Raw genomic sequence first — 20,817 nt, forward strand, 5'->3', positions numbered from 1 at the left:
ACTAAGGAAATGATATCTTTTCATATGCTTATTGGCCATTTGAGTATCTTCTTTTGTGAAATGCCTAGTAATTTTGCCTTTTTTAAATTACCTTTTTTTCAAGATTTTATTTATTTATTTGAGAGTGAGCACAAGCAGGCAGAGCGGCAGGGAGAGGGGGGCTCGATCCCAGGACCCTGGGATCATGATCTGAGCCGAAGGCAGACACTTAACTGAGCCACCCAGGTACCCCTTAATTGCCTTTTTTTAAATTGACTGGTAGGAGTTACTTTAGTATTCTGGATGTGAGTCTTTTGTCAGATTTATGTATTGCAAATATCTTCTCCTAGTCAGGGGACTATTCATTCTCTTAATGGATGTGTTAATAAACAAAAGCTCTTAATTTTAATAATGTCCATTTTATTTTCTTATATGGCTAGTGATTTTGGTATCCCAGTTTAAGAAACCTTTGTCTAAAGTAACTTTGACAAAACTTTGTCCAAAGTAAAGAAGAAATTTTCATATTTTCTTTTAGACACTTTATTGAGTAAGATTGCCTATAACTTCCCTTTCTCATCTTTGTTGAGCCTTTCGTCCTTAGATCTATGATGCATCTAGAAATAATTTTTGTATATAGTATATGATTCAACCTTTAGAATTTCTTTTAATGAAGGTCTGCTGATAGCAAACTCCATTTGGTTTGTAAATGTCTTTATCTCATTTAAAAAATATTTTTTGAAGGGTATAGAATTCTAGGTTGGGAATTTTTTTCTTTTTTTTAGCACTTTGATGTTTAGATTCTACTGTCTTCAGGCTTCAGTTACTTCCCTTGTAAAGTAAGCTATCAGCTTAACAGTTGATACTCCTTTGAAAGTAATCAACCTTTTTCCCTGATTGCCTTCAGGATCTCCTCTTTCTGTTCTGTGTCACTATGATATGTCTGTGTGCTGGGTTGTTTTTTTGTGTTTTTTTTTTTCTGGTCCTGCTTGAGATTCTTTGGGTTCCTTGAATTATCTTTTATCAATTCTGAAAGATTTTCAGCTATTATATTTTGATTGTCTCTATCATTCTTTCTTTCAAAAGCTCTGACAACATGTCAGACCTGTTGTTGTGTCCACCATGCCCTTTATGTTTCTTAATCCATTTCATAGTTTCCAGTCTTTTCTCTCTGTGTTACATTCTAGTAATTTCTTCAGAATTAAAACCAAACGAATTTGAGGAAGAACCTCTATTTGGTTCTTCAAGAAATGAAAATGAATTTTAAAAATCCCAAACAGGTGGATTAAAAAGACAGCTAAGGAGAGACTTTTTAAACTAGAATCTCAGAATGTTTGCTTCTGCTGGCTAACTTAGGGATGGTACCCGTAGTTCAGAGCCATGTTAAACTAGATTTTCAGCTTAACGTTTTTTTGACCAGAGTGATGTTTGCTGCAAAACTTAATGAAATTCACTGACTTGTGGTTACAAATTATCAGTGGTAAGTTTTCCCAACCTCTATTCAGTGCCAAGGTTCCAAACAGGCAGTTTTCTTTAACCCTTTGGTGGGGTTGGGGGAGGAACATTTTATTTCAAGTTCACTGTTATGGTGAGGGGTGGTTCTTTGGGATGTCAGCTTTATGGGCTGGGGCCTCCTATTTGACCCCTCTTCTTGAACAGGCCCTGCACTTTTTTCTCTATCCCCATGTGGACTTGAAAATGGAAGCTCATAATCCTTGCCCTCAGGACAAAAGCTGGCTTCAGAGTTTTCTTTACCTCTCTGGGTTTTTGCTTGGATATTTACATTTTGTGTAACTTTAGCAGCTGATTTCAGCAGACAAATACTTAGTCTAATGCTGCCAGAAATAGGTGCACAACTTTCTTATATTCTTTTTTTTTCCTAAGATTTTATTTTTTAAGTAATCTCTATGCCCACGGTGGGGCTCAAACTCAAAATTCAAAGACCAAGAGTCACATGCTCCACCAACTGAGCCAGCCAGGTGCCCAATTTTCTTATATTCTTGACAACACTATTTCCTCAACATTGTTGCTGAGATCCATACCGAGTTTAAGGTATGTTATAATAGATATTTGGTGGAGGAGGGATGGCAGCCCTTCACCCTCCTCACAGTATCATGACTTCCTTTTTGGGAATAAAAATAGAAATTGCGTTGGTATGATCTAAAGTTACTAGCCTATATGTGGGTAGTAGGTTTTTCATTTAGAAAGTAGTTTTGAATCCCAAATTTGAGGGAATTTTTTCCCATATATGTTTATATACTGATTAAATTTAACACTTAAGTGACTCTTCGGTAATGTTAGAATATATTTGTATTGACCAGGACTTCAGTTGTTCCTTTGAGAAGATCAGTTATAATTCTTTGTTTCACTTTTTCCAGGAGATTCTGCTTTCTGCAAGAGAAGTGGAGTTCGGTTTCATCAGGGGTGCCACTGCTAGTACCCAGCTAACACTGCTTCTGATGAACCAGGTATGCACTTTCGGCCAAGTATCATTACAACAACCCCATGAGTCAGAAAGTATTATAATTTCCTCTTAATCATGAGAAAATGGAAGCTTTAAAGAATAAGCAACTTTTCCCAGGATACCCAGCTAGGAACAGGAAACTAGGACTCAAATCCAAATAGTTTAACTTCTGATTCCTTGCTCTTATGCTTCTCTTGTCTTGCCTCCTTGGGGAACATGACATATACTTTATGTACAGGTGTAGTGGGTATATATTTCACAAATAATCTTAGTTTTGTCACGGAAGTCTCTATGGCCTTAGGAGAGATCCTTAGCTTATTTCCTGTCACAGCTGATACTGTAACATAGATTTTTGTTCCTGAAATGTCTGTGTGAAGTGACAGGTAGCATTCAGTCATCATATGGTGGTGGTAGGAGCTGCACACCATGCTAGTCGCTGGCTAGTGGCTCCTACACAGAAAGCCAAGAGTAATGGGTGAGACAGATGCCAGTGATGTGTTGAGAGAGAACAGGTAGGGCCCAGAGGAACATGGAGCACCATTCACCAGGGAAGCTGTAAGGAGATTCTGGAAGAATGTGCATGCGGACGGGACCACAGTGTATTAGAGGAGGTGCACAGTGGAGTTGGAGGTTCAGTGTGCCTGTGAAGCAGACTGCACCTGGGAGAACTGGGCTTTACCTGGGGCAGCGGTCTGTGAGGGTTGGCAGGAGAGCTTCCCAAACGTGCTAGACTCCCCACCCCCATGTTTCCCCTTCAGCAAGCCTGCAGTGGGGCCCTAAGAACAGTTTGAGCAAGTTTCCAACGCTGCTGACACCGCTGTCCAAGAGCCACAACTTGAGAAGCACTGCCTTGGAGGGACTACCCCGTGGGTGAAGGAGAGCACCACAGCTAGCCAGGTGAGCTCAGCACCCACTCCCAGCCCCAGCTCCATGGCCGAGGCCCATACCAAATGATGGGCTGCCCCTTCTTCAGCTGAGCTAGGTAGAAACTTCCAAAAATAACTTTACCAGGAAATTAAGAATTCCATTGAATTATAAAGACCTAAAAAATGTTGTCATTTACCCAAAACTCACTTAGGCCTCCTCACAGATGTCTCATTTGCTCCACAAACACCTAAGCACCTATTGTGTGCCACCCACTCCACAAGCCACTGGAAGGGCAGCAGGTGACAAAGCTCCACCGGCCTAGCCTTCTATCTAATACAGTGGCCACTAGCTATTTAAACCTAAATAAAATTAGAAACTCCATTCCCAAGTTGCGTTGGCCACATTTGAGTGCTCAGTACCTATATGTAAATAGCAGCAGGGCAGACAGATACAGAGCACTCCAGCACAGAAAGTTTTCAGTTGGGCAGTGCTGGTCCAATGGGCATTTAAAAATGCACTGAGTTAGCTCTAAGGGAGCAGGGTGAGGGTCGTTGAGCTGTAGAGTAGATCTCATGCAGCCTGAGCGTTGTTGACAGAGTGGTAGTGGAACAGGCTGGAGAGGAACAGGTAGGAGTTTGCCTTCCATTCTAGTGTCTCAGTTCTTTTCCTTCAAGTCCACAAACTCATGTGTGCCTTTCAACAAATCCCTTTATTGTTCTTGAATGTGACTCATCACAATGAAAGAGCACCATCTAGAACTGCATTCTACAAACTGTTCTGCAGAAAGATGTCAGGAGGTGTCCCCAACTTCCCCTGCCCCAGGAGAGACCCACAGTGCCCATGGACACTGACGGTTCTGATCAGTCCTGCAGTAAAGGAGCCTTTACAATCTTATTTAGGTTAGGTTTCCCCAACTTACAGGGCCATGTGATACAATCAGCTTGTGATACACTTTTGGATCTTAGTTTGAGGAAAGCAGACTAGAACATGCCTCTTGTACACTTTGTCTTGTTTTGCATTATTTATTTGAAAAACCCTTTGTCAGAATGTGTTGTGTAGATGAGAGTTCCTTGCTCATTTGAAAGGCCGTGGAGGACCTAGACATCCCCACACCTCCTGCCAGCAGCCAAGCCATCAGGCCTCGCCAGCTACGCACAGAGAGCAGGCAGGCAAGGGGAGCAACATGTTCTTTTATTGATGCAAGTAGGTCCAGTAACACCAACAACTGACATCCTGCATTATGGTACAGCTTTGTACTCAGAGTTCATCTCAAAATACCAAAACATCATAGGGTGTGTATCAAATTGGGAAAATAAAGTAGCAAACATAGATACTGTATCCCGTAGGTACTAGAACTGATGATCCAGTGAAATGCACACTGACATGAAAGCTCCTTAACGCAAGACGGAAAGTGTTCTAACATTGTATTCCAAATATATATTCTCAAGTTTTTAGCCTTTCTTTGTCTCAAATACATAAACAAAGCAATATGTCCTATCAAGATACAATATGTACTATCTAGAATGTCTGAAAAGTGCGAAAACACTGTGACAATACAGTGTAAATATTCTTGCTCCACCCAGGGCTGAGGGCACCGTCAGCAGTGGATCCTGGAGCCACCCCTTCCTGAGGCCTCACCTCCACATCTCCAGGCTCTCCTAGGAGCTTTGGGAATTAGCAACTAACTGCAGGCTCCTGTGGGAGGAAGCCAGGCGTGCAGAGAGCAACAAGGGTGCGTAACTCCAAATCTGCTTGTGCAGAATGAAAGCCCCACTGTGAGGAAGAGAGAGTCAGAGCGATGGCCCACCTCTGGCTTTTGAGGGACCAGGACTTGCCATCCCACAGCCAGAAAGACAGAAAATGGGAGTGTACTCCTCAAGTTTGGATGTGAAAAATACCTCCAAATGCTGGGCAGTTTTATGTGAGTGGGCTCCAGCAGTCTGGTCTGGCTAATTTTCTGTTTCAGATTCCCTTAGGGGAGCCCCCCAACCTAGAGGAACAGAGGAGGCTGTCCACTAGAATACCAATTTGTGAGTTGCTTCTTTTCACTTTGTAGTGGAGTTTGAAGAACTGCGTTAAATGTCCCCATCCTCATATGCTCATTACAGCTCAGTGTACCTGTTACAGCCTGGAAAACAGACAATTCCATCACCTTCCCCCTATATTATTTTAGATTTTCTCTTTTCCTAAAATGTAGTTGAACAATTTGCCAGACATAGTCCAACAGAAAATATGCTGCCCGGTATCCCCCTGCCCCTCCCCAATCCCCTAAATCCCTGATAAAGGAAAATGAAAATGTAAACGTTGGAAAGCCTGTACTCAAGGTTTGCTTCTAGAAGTATGCAAATGAGGCCCCCTGGCCAGCCAAGCCCTTCTTACTGGAACCTCTCTGGCCTAGGCTTTGAGGGCAGGTGCCTTGTGGCCCAGGGCAGAGCTTTCCTGGCATTTCCCCGGCGGCACTGGCTGCCTGAGGGCTAAAAGAACGGAGTGGGAGACCGGCCCTCCAGTACTCTCTAAGGCACTAACCCCGACATCAGAGACACTGGCTAGAAGGGCGTCCAAGCAGGCAGGGCTCACATTGGTTTTGGTTGGGTTTTTTTTTTTTTAATATTTTTTCATAAGATGTTAATAATCAAAAGTAGAAAATAAAAATCTACATTTCATTAGAATAAGATGTTATCATGGATGCCATCTCCCATGATACTCTTTCCCCACCCCTCCCCGAAGCAGGGCCCTGCCCTGTTATTTAAAATAAACAACCAAAAAAAAAAACAAAACAAAACTTTGTTAAGTGCCAAAGGTTGATGCATGAAATAATTTTTTTTTTCATAAAAGTTATATACAAAATGGACCCCAACCAGTGAGGCCTCCTCATCTCAACCCTTATCAATCAAGATTAAAACTCAGTGCATGTGTGTGCTTCATCCAGCGTCGGCAGGCTGCATCCGTGCCTTCAGGCTCTGTTAAGGAGAGTGGTCCTAGAGGTAGGCAGGGCACAAGGAAATGGTGAGGTGGTTGGCAGGCCCTTTCCCTGAGCAGGCAGAGGGCAGGCCACGCTATTTGGGGGGACCTGGATTCTAAGAACCAGCCCTCAGGGGAAGGGTCAGGGACACTCAGACCCAAGTCCTCAGCCTCCCACTAACTGGCAGCCTGTGTGCAGTTACCCCTGGCTGCCTTTCAGAAGGGCAGATCCATCATGCTCCCCAGTCCTCTCCCTTCCTTTAGGCCCAGGCATGGGACTGGTCTCAGAGCTCACAGGCCTATCCCTGGGGTTTTCTTACCTGAGAGTCTTCCAGCTATCTTTTTCCATGTGGTTTTCAGGACCTTCACTTTCAAAGGAGGCGATGAAGAGAGCTGAGAGATGAAAAGCCCTTCAGAACCCATGTCCTCGTACAGTCTGCCTACCACACCAGTTATCCCTTCCTTTCTAGGGGAGCAGCTGGGCCCGGGCAAAGACAGTGACCTCTGGTCTGAGCTTTTCCACAGGTCTCTGTTGCCTGGGGTTCCAGGGCCCATGAGGTCTAGAGCTCCCAGCTTCCTGCTTAGGGACTGAGAAATTTCCTGGTTCTACAGCACGAACCCAACCCTGTTCTGGCTCCCTCCCAGAGCCCCATCTCTCGTGCTCATCCTGTCATCTACCCACAGCCCACCCTCATGTACTCACCCCTGGGGGCTGAGCTTCCCCTGTGTAGCATGGGGACAGTGATCAGGCCTGCCTCCCAGGGCAATGCCCTGAGGGCAGAGACCCTGGATGTGGGGGAGTCAGGGTGACATGTATGGTGTAGGGAGGTGGGTGTGCTGCCATGGAGAGCTGGGCCTTACCTTCCTCGCTGTAGATGGGTGCTGTGAGCAGGTAATTCTGAATCTTCTTTTCCTTCTCGAAGGGACACTCTACCTGAGTCCATGTCATGAACTCATGGATCTGTCTGGAGATCTCCCAAAATTTCTGAAGATAACAGAAGACCAACTGGCTGTTCATTTGTCACCTTAAGCTTGAAATCCTTGGTTAGGGCAAGGGATATAGGTTCTAATTTCATTCTGCATCCCAGCAAGATGGGACAGTGACCCTACTCAGCTGACTTTGGCCACGGCAGCACCTGATGCAACATCAGAGCCAGTAAGTGTCCCTAAGACCACTCTGTCCTGCCCTCTGCCTAGGCCATCAGGCCGCAGCAGGGTCTGTGCCTCCCCTATGCAAGACCCAAGAAGGCCCCATCTGGGACTCCAGGCTGAGGCAGGTATGCCAGCCACACCCAGCAGTACATGCCATGATCTCTGTTCGGGGCCTGTGTAAGGGTCCCTAACTCCTTCCTACCCCTTACCTGTGTGAGGTAAACACTGGACAACCCCACTTCCTCTACACCTCCCCAATCACTTTTGTCCTACTTTCTACCCTTCGCCTGCTACCCTTAGCTTCCATCTGGAAATCTGCTGCCTCCTCCTCCCCGCTCAGGTCCCTTCTTGCCTAATGCTTTCCTCATTCCCAAAGCCCCAGGAGTAGCCCCTTCTCTGTCTCCCTATTAGGGTCAGTGTTGGGACCAGGGTCCTGGGTAAATATAAATTTCCTGTGGCTCCAAGCCCTATAACCAGATCATCCACCCAGAAGGATTGAGGCCACCCTTATACTTCACAAACAGCACACGTAACCCACCCTGGAGCTTTCAGTCCTAAAGGCTTTCTGTAACAGGGCCACTGCCTTGTAGCTCTAGTGGCACAGATTCTGCCTGCCCTAGGATAAGGCTGAGGGTCTGTTCTGCCTTGGATGGGGACAGTCTGGCCCCCTTCCCCTCAGACCACAAGGGGGCTGAGCTCACCTTGAAGTTAACATGCCCATTGGGCAGGTGGTTGGTATGGATTTTGTGCAAGAAGTAAATGTCCTTAACGAAAAGGTTGAATACAGGGATAACAATCTTCTCTCGGCTGCTGTTGGCCATCTGGGACCTTTGTGTGGCCCCCTGCAGGGCGGTGCGGTAGTTGCAGAAGTTGCTGGATGGGTCCATGTGGTGCTGTGGGCAGAGAGGAGGACTCGGTGGGCAGTGTTCTCCCTGCACCTGTGACTTGCTCAGAATGCCCCTTTGCAGAGTGGAAACAGTGATGGGGAAGGCCCTTCCCCACTGGGCAGCCCTGGACTGTCCTCAGAAGAGGCCTCCTTTCTAGGAGTGAGCACCTGGCTCAGTACAGGGCTTGGGTCCAAGCATCATCAGGAGAGTTAAAGAGAAGTCTCACAGCTCACACACACACCCTTCTCCTGCCCTGCTGAGCCTGGGTCTCACCTTTTTCCTTTCAAAACCTTCCTTGCCCCTCTACTTGGACCAACACCTCCCAAACCTGATGGGCTCCATGAGACCTTTGCAGAAAGTGGATTCTGGGATCAAATACATCGGGAAAGGCTGCAAGTGAACCTGCCTGTCCACTCCTGGGCCACCCAGATGATCCAGGACCACAGGAATTCAAGCCAGGAAAAGGCCAGTTGGCTTAGTCAGCATCGCCCAGCACAGGGCTCACAGGCCCACTTTTGTCAAACTGTTTCCTAAGCACTCTCCAGAACTTGCTTTAGGCAATGCCAGTTCTGACTAAAGTTCCAAAGGCTGAAGAGGGCTTCAGCTACCCACCTAGAGCAGCCAGGCCAGCTCAACGTGCCCTATACCAGATGGCACTGTGTGCAGTGGGTTCTGAGCAAGGGGGCAGAGCACGATGGGAGGCCCATCCCTCCTCAGGCCAATGTAGGACAAGGCTGAGGTGCCTACCTCCAAGACGTCAAACTTGGCCGTCTTGACTTTGGACCACGTTTTCTTCAGCCTCGCCACAGGACTGAGGTTCATGCCAGCTGCAGGGAACAGCAGGTAGGGTCAGGGCAGGGGTAGACAAGCCATGCAGAAGCTGGACAGGAAGCCCCTGGGGCCTGGACACTCACAGATGATGGCCATCATGGAGTTGAAATTCCCGATGTTGAAGCACTCCCGGGCCACATCAATAAAGAACTCTAGCATGCGGGTCCGGTGCTTCTTCTTCACCACCTTGAGAGCAGCCAGACAGCCTCAGGGTGAGCCCACCACAGGAGCATCCCCTCCACCACCTGTCCCTGCAGGGCAGCCTGGACAGGAGCTACTCTGGGCCCTGAGCCGTCCAACCCAGGGCCGGGGAGATGCTCAAGGGCTGCAGAGGCAGGAATGCAGCTGTGGCATTTTCGATGCTGGGCAGAGGGGCAGGAGAGCAGTCTGAGAGTACTAAGGGAGCCCCAGATGAACTCCCGGACCGTGCTGGTGCGCTCCACGGATGGGGGTCTCAAAATCACTGTGGGTTGGGCGGGGTTAGGGGTAACAGGGATGTTGGTGGGCCTGGCAATGAAGGTTTCTGTCTCCACTTTCAAAGTTTCATCATCTAAGGGGTACAGAAGTCAGAGCCTCAGGCAGCCCTGTGGGTTCAGAGAAGTGACAGTGCCACCCCACCCATATGGGCCACGCAGCGCTTACCCGGCACACCTCGGTGGCCACTAACATGCTAAGGCAGTTGAACCAGTTGTCATAGGCCTCCAGGCTATAGGTCTTGGTCAGGTCCCCTCGGCACTGGTGGAACACGACAGGTCACAGGGAGTCTGAGGACCCTGCCAGCAGGTGCTACCCCAGTCCTACCCCCAGAAATGAGCAGGAGCCATGGCCAAAAGAGACTGAAGATGGGGTGTGGACAGCTAGACAGGTCCAGGTCTCCCAGGACGCCCCCTCCCCAGGTGCCCCCTTCCAGTATGTATCACCCTGCATCGCTGTCTGCTGACCCTCTGAAGTAGGCACCAGGCCAGACCCATATCCATTTGGTTGAGGCCCCCACCCCCCATGGGGTATATATAGGTACCAGGCCCACCCTAAGGCCACCCCAGAGCACACAGCAGGCCCTCACCCTGTGCTTGTCCCGAGAGTCCATGTGGCTGACAATCTGCATCAGGTCCTCAGGGTGAATGCTGCTGACCCTCTCCTAGGATGGGCAAGGAGATAGCACAGGAGGGTGACAAGCCTGCCATTTTTGGGCAGGCCCCATACTCAAGGTCTAGGCCACATTCAGAGTAGCAGTCAAGACCTTGCAGGTGAGTACCATAGCCCCGCCTTGATCAGAGCACCCACCCAGTGGGCAGGCCCTGCCTGCCCCCCCCCCCGCAAGTGTAACCCCCCCCAGGGGTCTGAAAGACCCTTCCCTGGGAAGGGAGGAAATGGCGCTTCATGGGACTGAGGCGGAAGCCTTGGGGCAGTGGCTGCTAGGTGCAGGGTACCTTCCCAGCCCATGCCACAGGCAAGATGAGGTGACAGGGTGGGGGGAACTGGCTGTCCCCCTCCAAGCCCTTCACCTCCTGGGCCAGTCCTCCTTCCAGGGGCCACTGCAGTCCCCATCACCCCAGCCCCTCCCATGTACACAGGGCTGCTGTGATCCAGGGACCCAGAAGCGGTGGTTGGAGCTGGCAAGTGAGCTTCACCTGACACCCCGGTCTGACCAGCTGGGGAGGCCCTGCAGCACTGTGTTGAAAAAGATGCTGGCGGGGAGGTGGGGGGGGAGTCCAGTGGCCTTGAATGAGCATTGGTGAATACACCCCCACCCGAGGCAGGGCACACGGCAGCACTGACCAGCTCAATATGCGTCAGCTGCTGAGCCAGCACCAAGGGGTCGCAGCACACGCCCAGGATGTCCTTCTGAGTGGCTGGCGGCTTAGCCTTGAGGACAGACCCTTTGTCCATGGCTGGTGAGCGGAGCTTCTCCCGCAGCTCCTGAAGCTGGTTTCGGGCAGCTAGGGACAGCAGCAGGCTCTGTGTCATTTGGGCAATGGCCTTCTTCACTGTGCCGTTCTCCTGTGGGGGCAGGGGACAGTGAAGGTGCTGGTGTGGGCTGACAAGACCACCACCTCTCCCAAGGAACCTATCTCCTAAGGATATGCCTAACTTTGAACCCACATCCCTACTCAAACCTGCGATGAGCATTTGGGCCTTTGAAGACAATGAAATACAGTGTGAGCTCCCCTGAGCACAGCTGAGGGTGGCTTAGCTGACTATCCTGTGGGGATGGGAGCTGAGGGCCAGGCCAAAGCCGGGGGTAGGCCTCTGGGTCTGAAAACCATGGCTTTCCCCAGGGGTGTCCAGCTGAGCTACTACTTTTGGCCTTCCCACAGCAGGGGTGGCGGGGGGGGGGAGCTGTCACAGTAGGGAAGAGAGCATCTGGAAGGGCTTCCTCCAGGACCAGGAACCTTCACTCCCTGGGTGGGAGCAGCCCTGGCCCTGCCCAGAGCTCTCCCTGGGCTTTCCGAGCCCTCCAGCCAGACAAGCTGCTGAGCACACAGCAATTCCCAGGTTTCCTGTATCCACAAAAGACCAGGAGTGTGCTGGGGGCCAGAAATGCAAACAGGTTCTTACAACCTCTTACTAGGTTCCCACTCGACTCACCCTAAACCCAGGAAAGGGTGGGGCCTGGGCTCATTCCGGCCCACCACTCAGGCCACAGGGTCTCCCATATGCAGAGGGTGCTGAGGGCAAGCCTGGCCCATGGCTGGACAGCTGAGGAGCCTTCTTGTGGGGAGGGACACAAATGGAGCCACCGAGCATTCATCTTGGAAGGGTGACAGCATAGAAGACCCACCCTCCTGTGAGAGTCGACCCCCTCCCCCCAACATATACCCAAGGAGCTCTGCCAGGGTCCAAGGAAGACCTCACCTCATCACACTGTGTGACCCGGTGGGTGATGACCTTCAGTTCGGCCATGGCCTTCTCATCCTGGAAGTCGTAGGGGAAGGCCTCCGTCCATTCCTTTAACAGCTGTACAATCTTGGCTGAGAAGGACTTCAGCTTAGCCTGGGGCAGCAGGGCATAGAGTAAAGTCACCCTCCAGAGCTGACAACAAGATAAGTGGTACAAGCTTCCCCATCTCCCCCACACCCATTACCACCTGCAGGACCTACCCTCCCCCCCCATTGGGGTAAGGGTGCTAAGTAGGGACATCCCCCACCCTGTCCACCTGTGGTTTTCTTGTACCCGTTTCATTTCCTATTCCCCTTAGTTCGCCTCTTTCACTTAAATTCATTTTCCAAAAAATTCATCCTCTCACTACCATGACACAGAAAACTCGTTTCCTTTGCTGTAATTAGAAGTTACCCATTTAAAACAACAATGAAAACCAAGCAAAATTATTAACAATGAGAGACTCTTGCCTGCCCCCTCTCAGTTAAAAGCAGGTTGGCAAGTCCCGGGAAGGGGTGCAGACACTCAGGCATCCCTCTCCCGGCTTCATGTCCTTAGAGATGGGTGGGCACCCCTGCTGTTGCCCTGGGTCCACACACATGTAAGGTCTGAGGAAGGTGTGCCGAAGCCTTGGCCACAGCGTCCCACTGGTCCTCAGTGCCCAACCCCACACTGTCCCACTGAAATGACCACACGTGCTCACACCCCTCCTGTGCCCACCACGGCTCCTCCTCAGCACTGACCAGCTCCCTGCCTGCCTGTACTTGCCCAATCCAGACTGTTCTTGCTGCCCTGGGGGCCTCTAGCCACTCATCCCCACATCTTTTTGCCCACATCTGCCCTACCCCTGCTGAGCTGCCTCCAGCCGGCCTGATCCTGGCCAGTACCCAGCTGGTTCCCTAGCGATGGCTTCTCGTGCCCTACAGGGCCTCTCCCAGCTGGCCGCCTCACTCCCTGTAGCTATTCCTCCTCGCCAGGGTCCAGTGCCTGCAGCATCCAGGAGGCCCTGATGGCACTCCCCCCAGATGACCACAGCACCCCACACTCAGCAGGAGCTAGAGCCTTGAACTCAGAGGCCCTGCAATGTATGTCACCATGGACACAGCCTGGCGGGCTCACCCCAGGCTCCTCTCAGGCTTCTACTGTCCCCACGCTGACCTTCCACCTATAATTTCATCTCCCTGCCCACCCCACTTGGCCTTATTTCCACCTCTCTTCAGGAGCCTTTCCTAATCCTCTGTGGTCAATGCCTGTCTCCTTGCACCCTGGGACGGCCTCCTCTGACAAGGAGACTTAGTCCAGAGGCCTGAGGTGCAAACCCGCAGGGACAGGAGAGGGAAGGTAGAGGACAAAGTCATCAGCAAACAGGGGCGGGACATGCTCTGCCGCAGCCCAGACTCGGCCCTGCCAGTTCTCGGGCTGCACACCTACCGCCCCATCTTCACCAGACTGGGCTTCTAAAAGCCTCATCCGAAGCACACGCCCCCAGCCATCCTGGCCACCCAGAGCCTGGCTCAATCAGAAGAGATAACAGGGACAAAGAGCCCTACTGAAGTCACTCAAAGCCACTCTGAGCAGGAGTCAGCCTGCAAGGGCTGCCCCCACCCCCACCCCCACCCGCAGAGTCATGGCTGTTCTGCCAGCAGGGGGCCTGGCGCTGGCTGTCTGCTGCGGGCCGCTCCTGAGAAGAGGCGTGAGTGCCCACTGAGACCAGCTACTTTCAGCATCCCATGAAGACTGCTTGGCTCTGTGTGTACTCCATGCCCCACGGGAGCCATGCCCCAGGGGTGCCAAGCGGGCCAGAGACAAGCCAGCCTTGCCCAGTCAGCCAGAGCCGTCGTGCGGGCTACTCAGAGCCTGCTTCTCTCCCCAGTGTGAGCTGGGGGGAGCGGGGACGCAGAGACAGGTAGCCCCCGTCAGCACCTTTACCTTCTCAGACCCCGTCTCCAGCTGCTGCCTCCGCTCCAGGCAGATCTGCCCCACACGGGCCAGCAGGTCATGAGGGGGGATGAAGACCCGGGAGCTCAAGAGAAATGTAAAGATGTATGTCCTCTGAAGAAAAGAGACCAGGAGAGAGGAGGAAGAGTAGGTCATAGCCGGTGTGGCCCCCACCCCCCACCCCAGGTCTGCTCAGACCCTGGCTAGCCACCTCCCAGGCCCAACAGCACCATCCAGCGGCCGCGCCTTCTCCTGCGCGGCTTGCTGCACCTCGAACGCCCTTTTCTCTCACTGCTACCCAAGTCCTGCCCCCCCTCCCCCCCGCCGCAAGGCACAGATCAGATCCCACTTCCCGGCAGCTCCGGGGGGCGTCCCCTGACAAGCTCAGCTCCCAGAAGTCTTGCTCTGCTGGGATTCTCCCCCACCCTCTGTCCTTCCCCACGAGGGGAGAGAACACCCAAGCCTGGATGTTGGTGGGATTCTCCCGACCTGTGTGAGCCTATCGCCTAGTCTACAGTGCCCCCAGGGCCAGGCTCCAAGCGTGCTTCTCCAGGTCGCCCCTGGCCTTGCCTGGGGAGGCCAGTCGGGGGCAGGGTGGGGCGTTCTTGGAGCCAGCACCCAACAATAGGGGACCGCTGCAAGCAGTCACCAGCCAGCTGTGGGCCTTATCTCCCCCCACCCCACCCCCCGGCACACCAGGGCCCCTCTTTCCCACAGCCTTGTGCCCTTGTCACTAGGCTATCTGGTCCAGGTTCTGAGGGGTCCTCATGATCTGAACTAAAAGGGAGCAGGGCCCTGGGCCTGCTCTGGAGCACTTTGTCTGACATGGGTCAGCGCCTGTGAGCTCTCCACACTGGCCCCCACCTACAGACAGGGTGGACTTGGGAGTGGGGGAAGCTGTTTGGGGCTCTCCTGGATATTCTACCCCTACATGGCTGCTGCAGGCTGGGGGGGTTGCCTAGGACCCTTTGCCTCCACTCTGGGCCCAAAGGGGCAAGTCTGGGCAAGCTGGGCCATGTTTCTGAGAGCACAGGCCTGTGGAACAGGACTCAGGGCCTCAGGCCCTCACTGCCCTCATGCAGGCTTCAGAGGCCACTGGAGAAAACTCTCCTGGGAACAGAAAGGGTTCCTCTTAACCCCCACCCACCCGCTGCCACATACACACACATTTCCTATGTCTGGTCCCCAGGCTGTGCAGCACGCGTGCTCAGAGATCTCAGCTGGTTGGTGGCCCTCTTCTAAGCAGATGGCTCAGAAGTGTGATGACAGTCACCCAGGCATCACACCTTGGAGTTCTCAGCCAAGGCAAGAGCACACAGGGAGCAGCCCTGCACTTGCAAGGAGCACAGAGATTCAATGGTGCGCACGCATCCCCAGCTGCCCACAGACATGGCACAGGGGCAGTGGGGGAAGGAAGGCTGCAGGAGCTGGTGCCCGGCTGGGTTTGCCAGCCCTACCCTTCTGCTCTAGCACCCCTTTACACTCTCCTGGCAGGCCAGCTGTGATACCAGGGCATAGTGTCTGGGCGATAATACTGGGTAACGGCTGAAGAGGTTCCGCTGGGACAGACCTGAAAGAGGAGTAGCTCCTCCCACAAGGCCACAGAGCGGTGCTGGAGTTGGAGGTGCCAGCCCCTTGGGCGCCAATGCCCTGCCCTAAGCTTCTTCAGGGCCTCAGGGCCCCTCTCCCCAGCTCTGCCACTGGTCCCCAGCTGCCAGGTCTGCACCACCAATAGCAGCCCCGGCCCAGCTCTGGGAGGGTTTTCAAGTAGGATGGAGTAGACAGAACCCCAGGTAGGAGGGAGGAGGCCTGACATGGGGGGGGCAGGAATACCCAGAAACTGAGTTGGCTCCAGCACCATTAGATACAAGCCTTCGCAGCTTGACTCTCCGAACGGAGCGGGCAGGCCCAACACCACTGCTGCTACAGGATGCCCCTTATCGGAGGCAAAAGGGAAGCCACACGTGACAAGGGAATCTTTCTAAGAACGTGCCCGTGGCATCTTGAAATGAAGAGGGAGGATTTGAATTGCTGCCGAAGGCCAGTTCTGCCCACGCAGCCACGTGCCTTGGGGTCTGCATGCTGGCCAGGCATGGTGGAGCTGTCTCCCCTTTTTCTGGACTATCGCAGTTCATGCACAAAACAAACTTCCCAGCTCAGGGACAGGACACATGCTGGGTGGACCCTCACCAGGACCCCAAGGCGCCAGTCTTACCCCTTAGACTCCTCATCCTCCCTGAAGACCCTGTCCAGAGCTCAGGTCCCTGTTCCACCCCCTTGTGTATCTGCTTCCTTGTGCCATCAAGGCCCTCTCCCAGCTGCCCGCGGTCAGCAGGGAAGTCACTGCAGGCTCCTCTCCCCTAGGCTGGGGGCAAGGGGCAGGGCAGGAAGTAGGGCTGAGGCTCCCTGACGGCCTGCCCCTTCCCATCCCAGAAGCAACCTCCCCTGGAACCTGGGTGGCCCCCACCAGTCCCACCCATCTCTAGGCCCTAGAGACTCACATCCGGGTAATAGTCCACTGTGGGGACCAGGTGCTCCATCAAGGCCTCCAGGGACCCAGAGATGAGGCGTCCCTCTTGGAAGATGAGGTCCCCTGAGCTGCCAGCCACGCTTCCTCGCTCCCCCATGCCGGGCTGCACCTGTCCACTACAGCTGGACCCGAGTATGCTGGAGAAGACAATGGACGTCTGGGGCATAGTTTCCTGGGAAGAAGAAAAAGGCATCAGAGGCCCAGCCGCCAGGCCCCCCTCCCAGGCCCTCCTCCTCCCAGGCCAGCCTGCATCCTGAGTGTGTACAGGTGTACAGTGCGAGCCCCAGCAGGGCCAGGAGGGGCACCCCACCCAAGGGTGGGCATTAGGGCTCAGCTCGGGTGGGCAGGCAGACTCCTTGGCCTGCAGCCACCGGTGTCTGATAAATGTTTCTTCAAAACATGCTCTGTGCATACGAGGCCTCATTCCTGGAGCCTAGACACACAAAACCCTGCCCCTGGGGTTACATTCCAGTGGAAGAAGAGAACCTATGGAGGAGGAGAACACGAAGCAATGTAGGGGTGGTCAAGGCAGCCTCAGCTAAGATACCATTGGAATAGACTGATGGTGTTAGTCATGGAGCATCCTGGAATGAGAAAGGAACATTCTAGGCATAAGGGATAGCAGGTGCCAAGGTCCTAAGGCCAGTGTATACTGGAGGGAAGAAGCAGAGAGAACTATCTGAGGAGTAACAAACCAGACTATGCACACCTGGGGGCTAGGGAGCCATGTGCTCTTCCTCTGAGTGAGACAGGAGGCAGGGGGACTCCGAGCACAAGAATGACCTGACTCAGGGTGATGGTCACTATTTCTACTGTGTGGAGACCCAGCAAGGGAGGATCTGAAAACCAATTGGTGGATTTTGTCATAACCCAGGAAGAGACTGCTCAGGTCAGGTGGTAGCAGAGGAGGGGAGCAGGGTCGACTCCGGATGCTGTGAAGGATGCTCTTGGGCCTGAGTGATTGACTAGCATGGGGAAGAACATGAGGGCGGGGTTTGGGGCAAGATCTGGAACTTGCTTTTGGACATGCTGAATTTGAAATGCCTATTAGACTGACATGTCAGACAGCAGTCTGGGGGGTGCTCAGTGCTCCCAGAGCTGGGGCCGTCCACAGGGGCCTGGCCTGGCCTCACACAGCAGCAGAGCCTCCTGGAAGTCCTCCTGAGGTCTAGGGGAGTCTGCAGCCCTCCTGTGCCTCAGTTTCCCATTGCCCGCGGCAGCTGGGAGAGCCTGGGAGGTGCCGCGTGGGGACAAGTGAGGCACATTTGCAGCCCGAGGCCTCTAGTGCCCACGTGCGTGCTCTTCCTCCTGCAGCCAGAGTGGCCCAAGCTGCTGGCTTGACCAGTCGCACCGTCTGCCCGCTTAGAGGGCAGGCAGGTCTAGGTCAGAGTGGAGGAGCGGGGCCTTCCTGTGCTCCGGCCGGCACCGGCCAGCAGGCACCACCGCCCCGCACCAGCCTCCCCAGGCAGCCGTGAGGCCCTGCCTCCCCAGAGGTGGAGATCGCCCCATATACACCCCTGCCGTGGCTGCTCCCAGCCCAGAAGACCCAAGCTGGCGCAAGCTTCTGAGCCCGTGTGGCCTCAGTTTTCCCACTGTGCGAGCAAACAGCAGTCACGATTATTTTAGTCATGAGAGGGCCCAGGACCAGTGCGCTCCAAGGTCTACACAGGCAGATCCGACTCCCACCCCACAGCATATCAGCTGAGCCTCGCATGAGGGGAAAAGGGCCCTTGGCCCAAATAACGCGGGCTTAACGTGCCAGACACCTGAAGGTTGCCTTAGGATTCTCAAAAAAGTCCTCTGTAAGGAGAGTAAGAGCTCAAGGAAAGCCCGAGGGATTGACATGCCCTTGGTCCCCAGGCTCAGCTGCCCCACTTGGGATGGGGCTTCAGACTCCCAGAACACACCCCTCAACACATGGCAGAATGCACATTCTCAGGCCCTGCCCCAGACCTGCCAAGTCAGAAACTCAGGCGCGGCCCGTGATCTGTGCCTTAGCAAGCTGTCGGGGGTGGAGGGGGGGCGGCGTCTGAGGCTGCTCAAGTCCCTGTGTCTTTGGCAGCCACCTGCCCGTGGCCAGCCCAGAAGTCATCACCCTGCTCCTCCCCCAAGGCTCCTCACCCCCATGGGGGTCTCAGGCCTCCAGTGCACCCCACCCACACCCTGCCCAGCCCAGCGGGCCACAGGGAGAAGCTGCCAGGAGAGGCCCATCCCTTCGGCTCAGGGAGCATCTGGGCTGAGGACCCCATAACTGGACTCCCCAACTGCACAAGATCCCATATTGCCCATTTTTTCAATGACATCAATATAAGTTTACATAAATGCCCGGAAACACGTGGCCATCCACCCCCACATCACTTACAGAGTTTACTACAAGGGAGCTGGAGAAGGAGGAGACTTTCACTTTCCATTCTATACATTTGCAAGCTATTTGGTAACTTTTCTAAATGGCACATCCATTTTGTCATTTTTAAAATAACTTTGTTTTTTAGTGCAAAGAGGCTGAGTTTTGAAACCAGCACTTTTTATAAAGGCATTTTAGAGAGGCTGAGGTCCGAGGCTAGGCCTGTGGATGAAGGCACAGCCACCACCTCGGGTCCCCAGAAAAGGCAGGCTTCGAGGTAGGGGTCTGGAACCCACTCAGAGAACAGGGAGGGCCCACGGGGGCTGTATGGGACCACCCCCGAATCTACCCTGCCCGGGGACCCCCCCGAGGGATGCTGCCTGCCCACATGTCCTCCTCTCTTGCCTCCTCTGTGCACTGAGCTCACGGGTCCTGGGGGCCTCTCAGTCCCTAAGAGAGCCCCCACCCCCAGCCATGAGCACTGAGGGGTCTCCAGGTACAATGCCAAGTGGGCAAAGATTGAGAGCACCCTCGGGTTGAAGCCCACTCTGCAACAGCCAGCTCCTTGCCCCTGGCCAAATCTAACCAGCCTCCACTTCTGCAGCCATTAAGTGGGGCTGGGGACAAGCCCTGTGGAGCCCTCTACCTGCCTGGCATTTCCGCGGGCCACCACACCTGGCTCCATGGTCCCCTCTATTCTTGCATGTGGCGTCCTCCCCTCCCATCCCAGCAAGAGCAGAAACTGCCATCACTGGCCACACTCCTGTGTGACCACTGTCCCTGACTGGCCCCCTTCTCGAGGAAGGGCCACTCAAAGTGGCTCCTGTCTTGGGTGGTGGAGACACAGCAAGTGTCATCATAATAAGAAAGCAAGCTCAGACTGAGTCCATCACACGAGCCATCAGTGACATCAATGTGAGCACCGAGTCGTCTCGCTATTCCTCACGGACCCCACAAGAACCCGCACAAAACCTGTTATTCTCCATACTCTGCAGATGAGGACAAGGCACAGAGAGACTTAGGGAACTGGCCCCGGTCACACAGCTAGATCGCGGCAGTGCCAGGATGGCCGCGAAGGCAGTCGGAGGACCTGAACCTGCGCGTGGCCCGGCCACCTGGAGCTCTGTCAGGGTCCTCGACCTCTCGGAGCCTTCACTTCCTCATCTGGGGAATGGGCACAGGGTGGGCTATGTCTGAGGCTTGCTGGGAGGATGAAATGGGCACTTGTGTAAAGTGTGGCACGCGAGACGTTCTCTCACCTCCCCATCCCGGAGGAGCCAACTCCACAGACGTGCCCGCTCAGCACCCCGCACGGGCCATGCGGGTTGCCCAGGACGCACAGGCCCCCAGGGGCCTCAGAGAGCCCGACCCCGCACGGATGCCCTCAAGCCAGTGCGGTGCCCGAGCTACGGCAGCAAGACCACCAGGGGACTTGTGCGCGGGGTGCCTCGGCCCCGGTCGGAACTCACCGGTCCTCGGGAGTTTTCGATCCTCTCGGAAAGCGGCTCTGCTCCAGGCGAGGCCCAACCAGCAGCACCTCCACCAGCCGCCTCGCAAAAATGCAGGACGGGTTCCAGCCCCGGCCTGCCTGCCGCGTCAAGAGGGCGCTTTTGTGGGACAGGCTTGGGCCTTGGAGAGCGTTCGCCTGCAGGTGAGGAGAGCCTGCCTCCCCGGGGGCAGTGCTGCCGCGGGACTCCAGAAGCACCCGGGGTGTTTAAGAAAACACTCTGCCCACCCCGCCCCCAGCAATCCTGACTTAATTGGACTTGGCCAGGGCGGTATTCAGGGTTTTCTGGGGGAAAATGGGAGCAGGGGGTACAGGGGGCCTCTCGCTCACCTCTGCTGCCCTTCACTACACCCAGACACGACCGGAGGCTGTGGACACTCGGAGGAGAGCTCTGGAAGCCTCCTGAGGCCAGGCCCAGGACGGGGGAGGATGGAGCCGGAGTGGGCCAGCCTTCCACACCGACTTCCCCAGGGCCCGAGA

At 53.9% G+C, this 20,817-nt stretch overlaps 1 protein-coding gene across 5 annotated transcripts in view; it reads right to left on the reverse strand.

The window, feature by feature from the left end:
* Window positions 1-6,108: 6,108 nt before the first annotated feature.
* Window positions 6,109-20,817, reverse strand: part of RASGEF1A (RasGEF domain family member 1A) — a 135,267-nt gene continuing 120,558 nt past the window's right edge. For 4 of the 5 annotated variants that reach the window (XM_073904470.1, XM_073904471.1, XM_073904472.1 and 1 more), the window contains 12 exons: window positions 16,458-16,658; window positions 13,948-14,070; window positions 11,995-12,132; window positions 10,918-11,139; window positions 10,202-10,276; window positions 9,781-9,873; window positions 9,222-9,324; window positions 9,055-9,134; window positions 8,122-8,313; window positions 7,130-7,253; window positions 6,589-6,661; window positions 6,109-6,285 (listed from right to left, as the gene is read on the reverse strand). In XM_073904470.1, the coding sequence (XP_073760571.1) occupies window positions 6,261-6,285; window positions 6,589-6,661; window positions 7,130-7,253; window positions 8,122-8,313; window positions 9,055-9,134; window positions 9,222-9,324; window positions 9,781-9,873; window positions 10,202-10,276; window positions 10,918-11,139; window positions 11,995-12,132; window positions 13,948-14,070; window positions 16,458-16,652 (1,443 nt within the window). In that variant the 5' untranslated portion in view covers window positions 16,653-16,658 and the 3' untranslated portion in view covers window positions 6,109-6,260. Of the gene's footprint in view, window positions 6,286-6,588; window positions 6,662-7,129; window positions 7,254-8,121; window positions 8,314-9,054; window positions 9,135-9,221; window positions 9,325-9,780; window positions 9,874-10,201; window positions 10,277-10,917; window positions 11,140-11,994; window positions 12,133-13,947; window positions 14,071-16,457; window positions 16,683-20,817 lie in introns of those variants that run through there. The other variant, XM_025880635.2, reaches the window with a different exon arrangement.

The sequence above is a fragment of the Callorhinus ursinus genome, unplaced genomic scaffold (assembly GCF_003265705.2).
Source record: "Callorhinus ursinus isolate GAN/ISIS: 27379988/994484 unplaced genomic scaffold, GSC_fseal_2.0 scaffold20, whole genome shotgun sequence".
In the NCBI taxonomy this organism is placed as follows: Eukaryota; Metazoa; Chordata; class Mammalia; order Carnivora; family Otariidae; genus Callorhinus; species Callorhinus ursinus.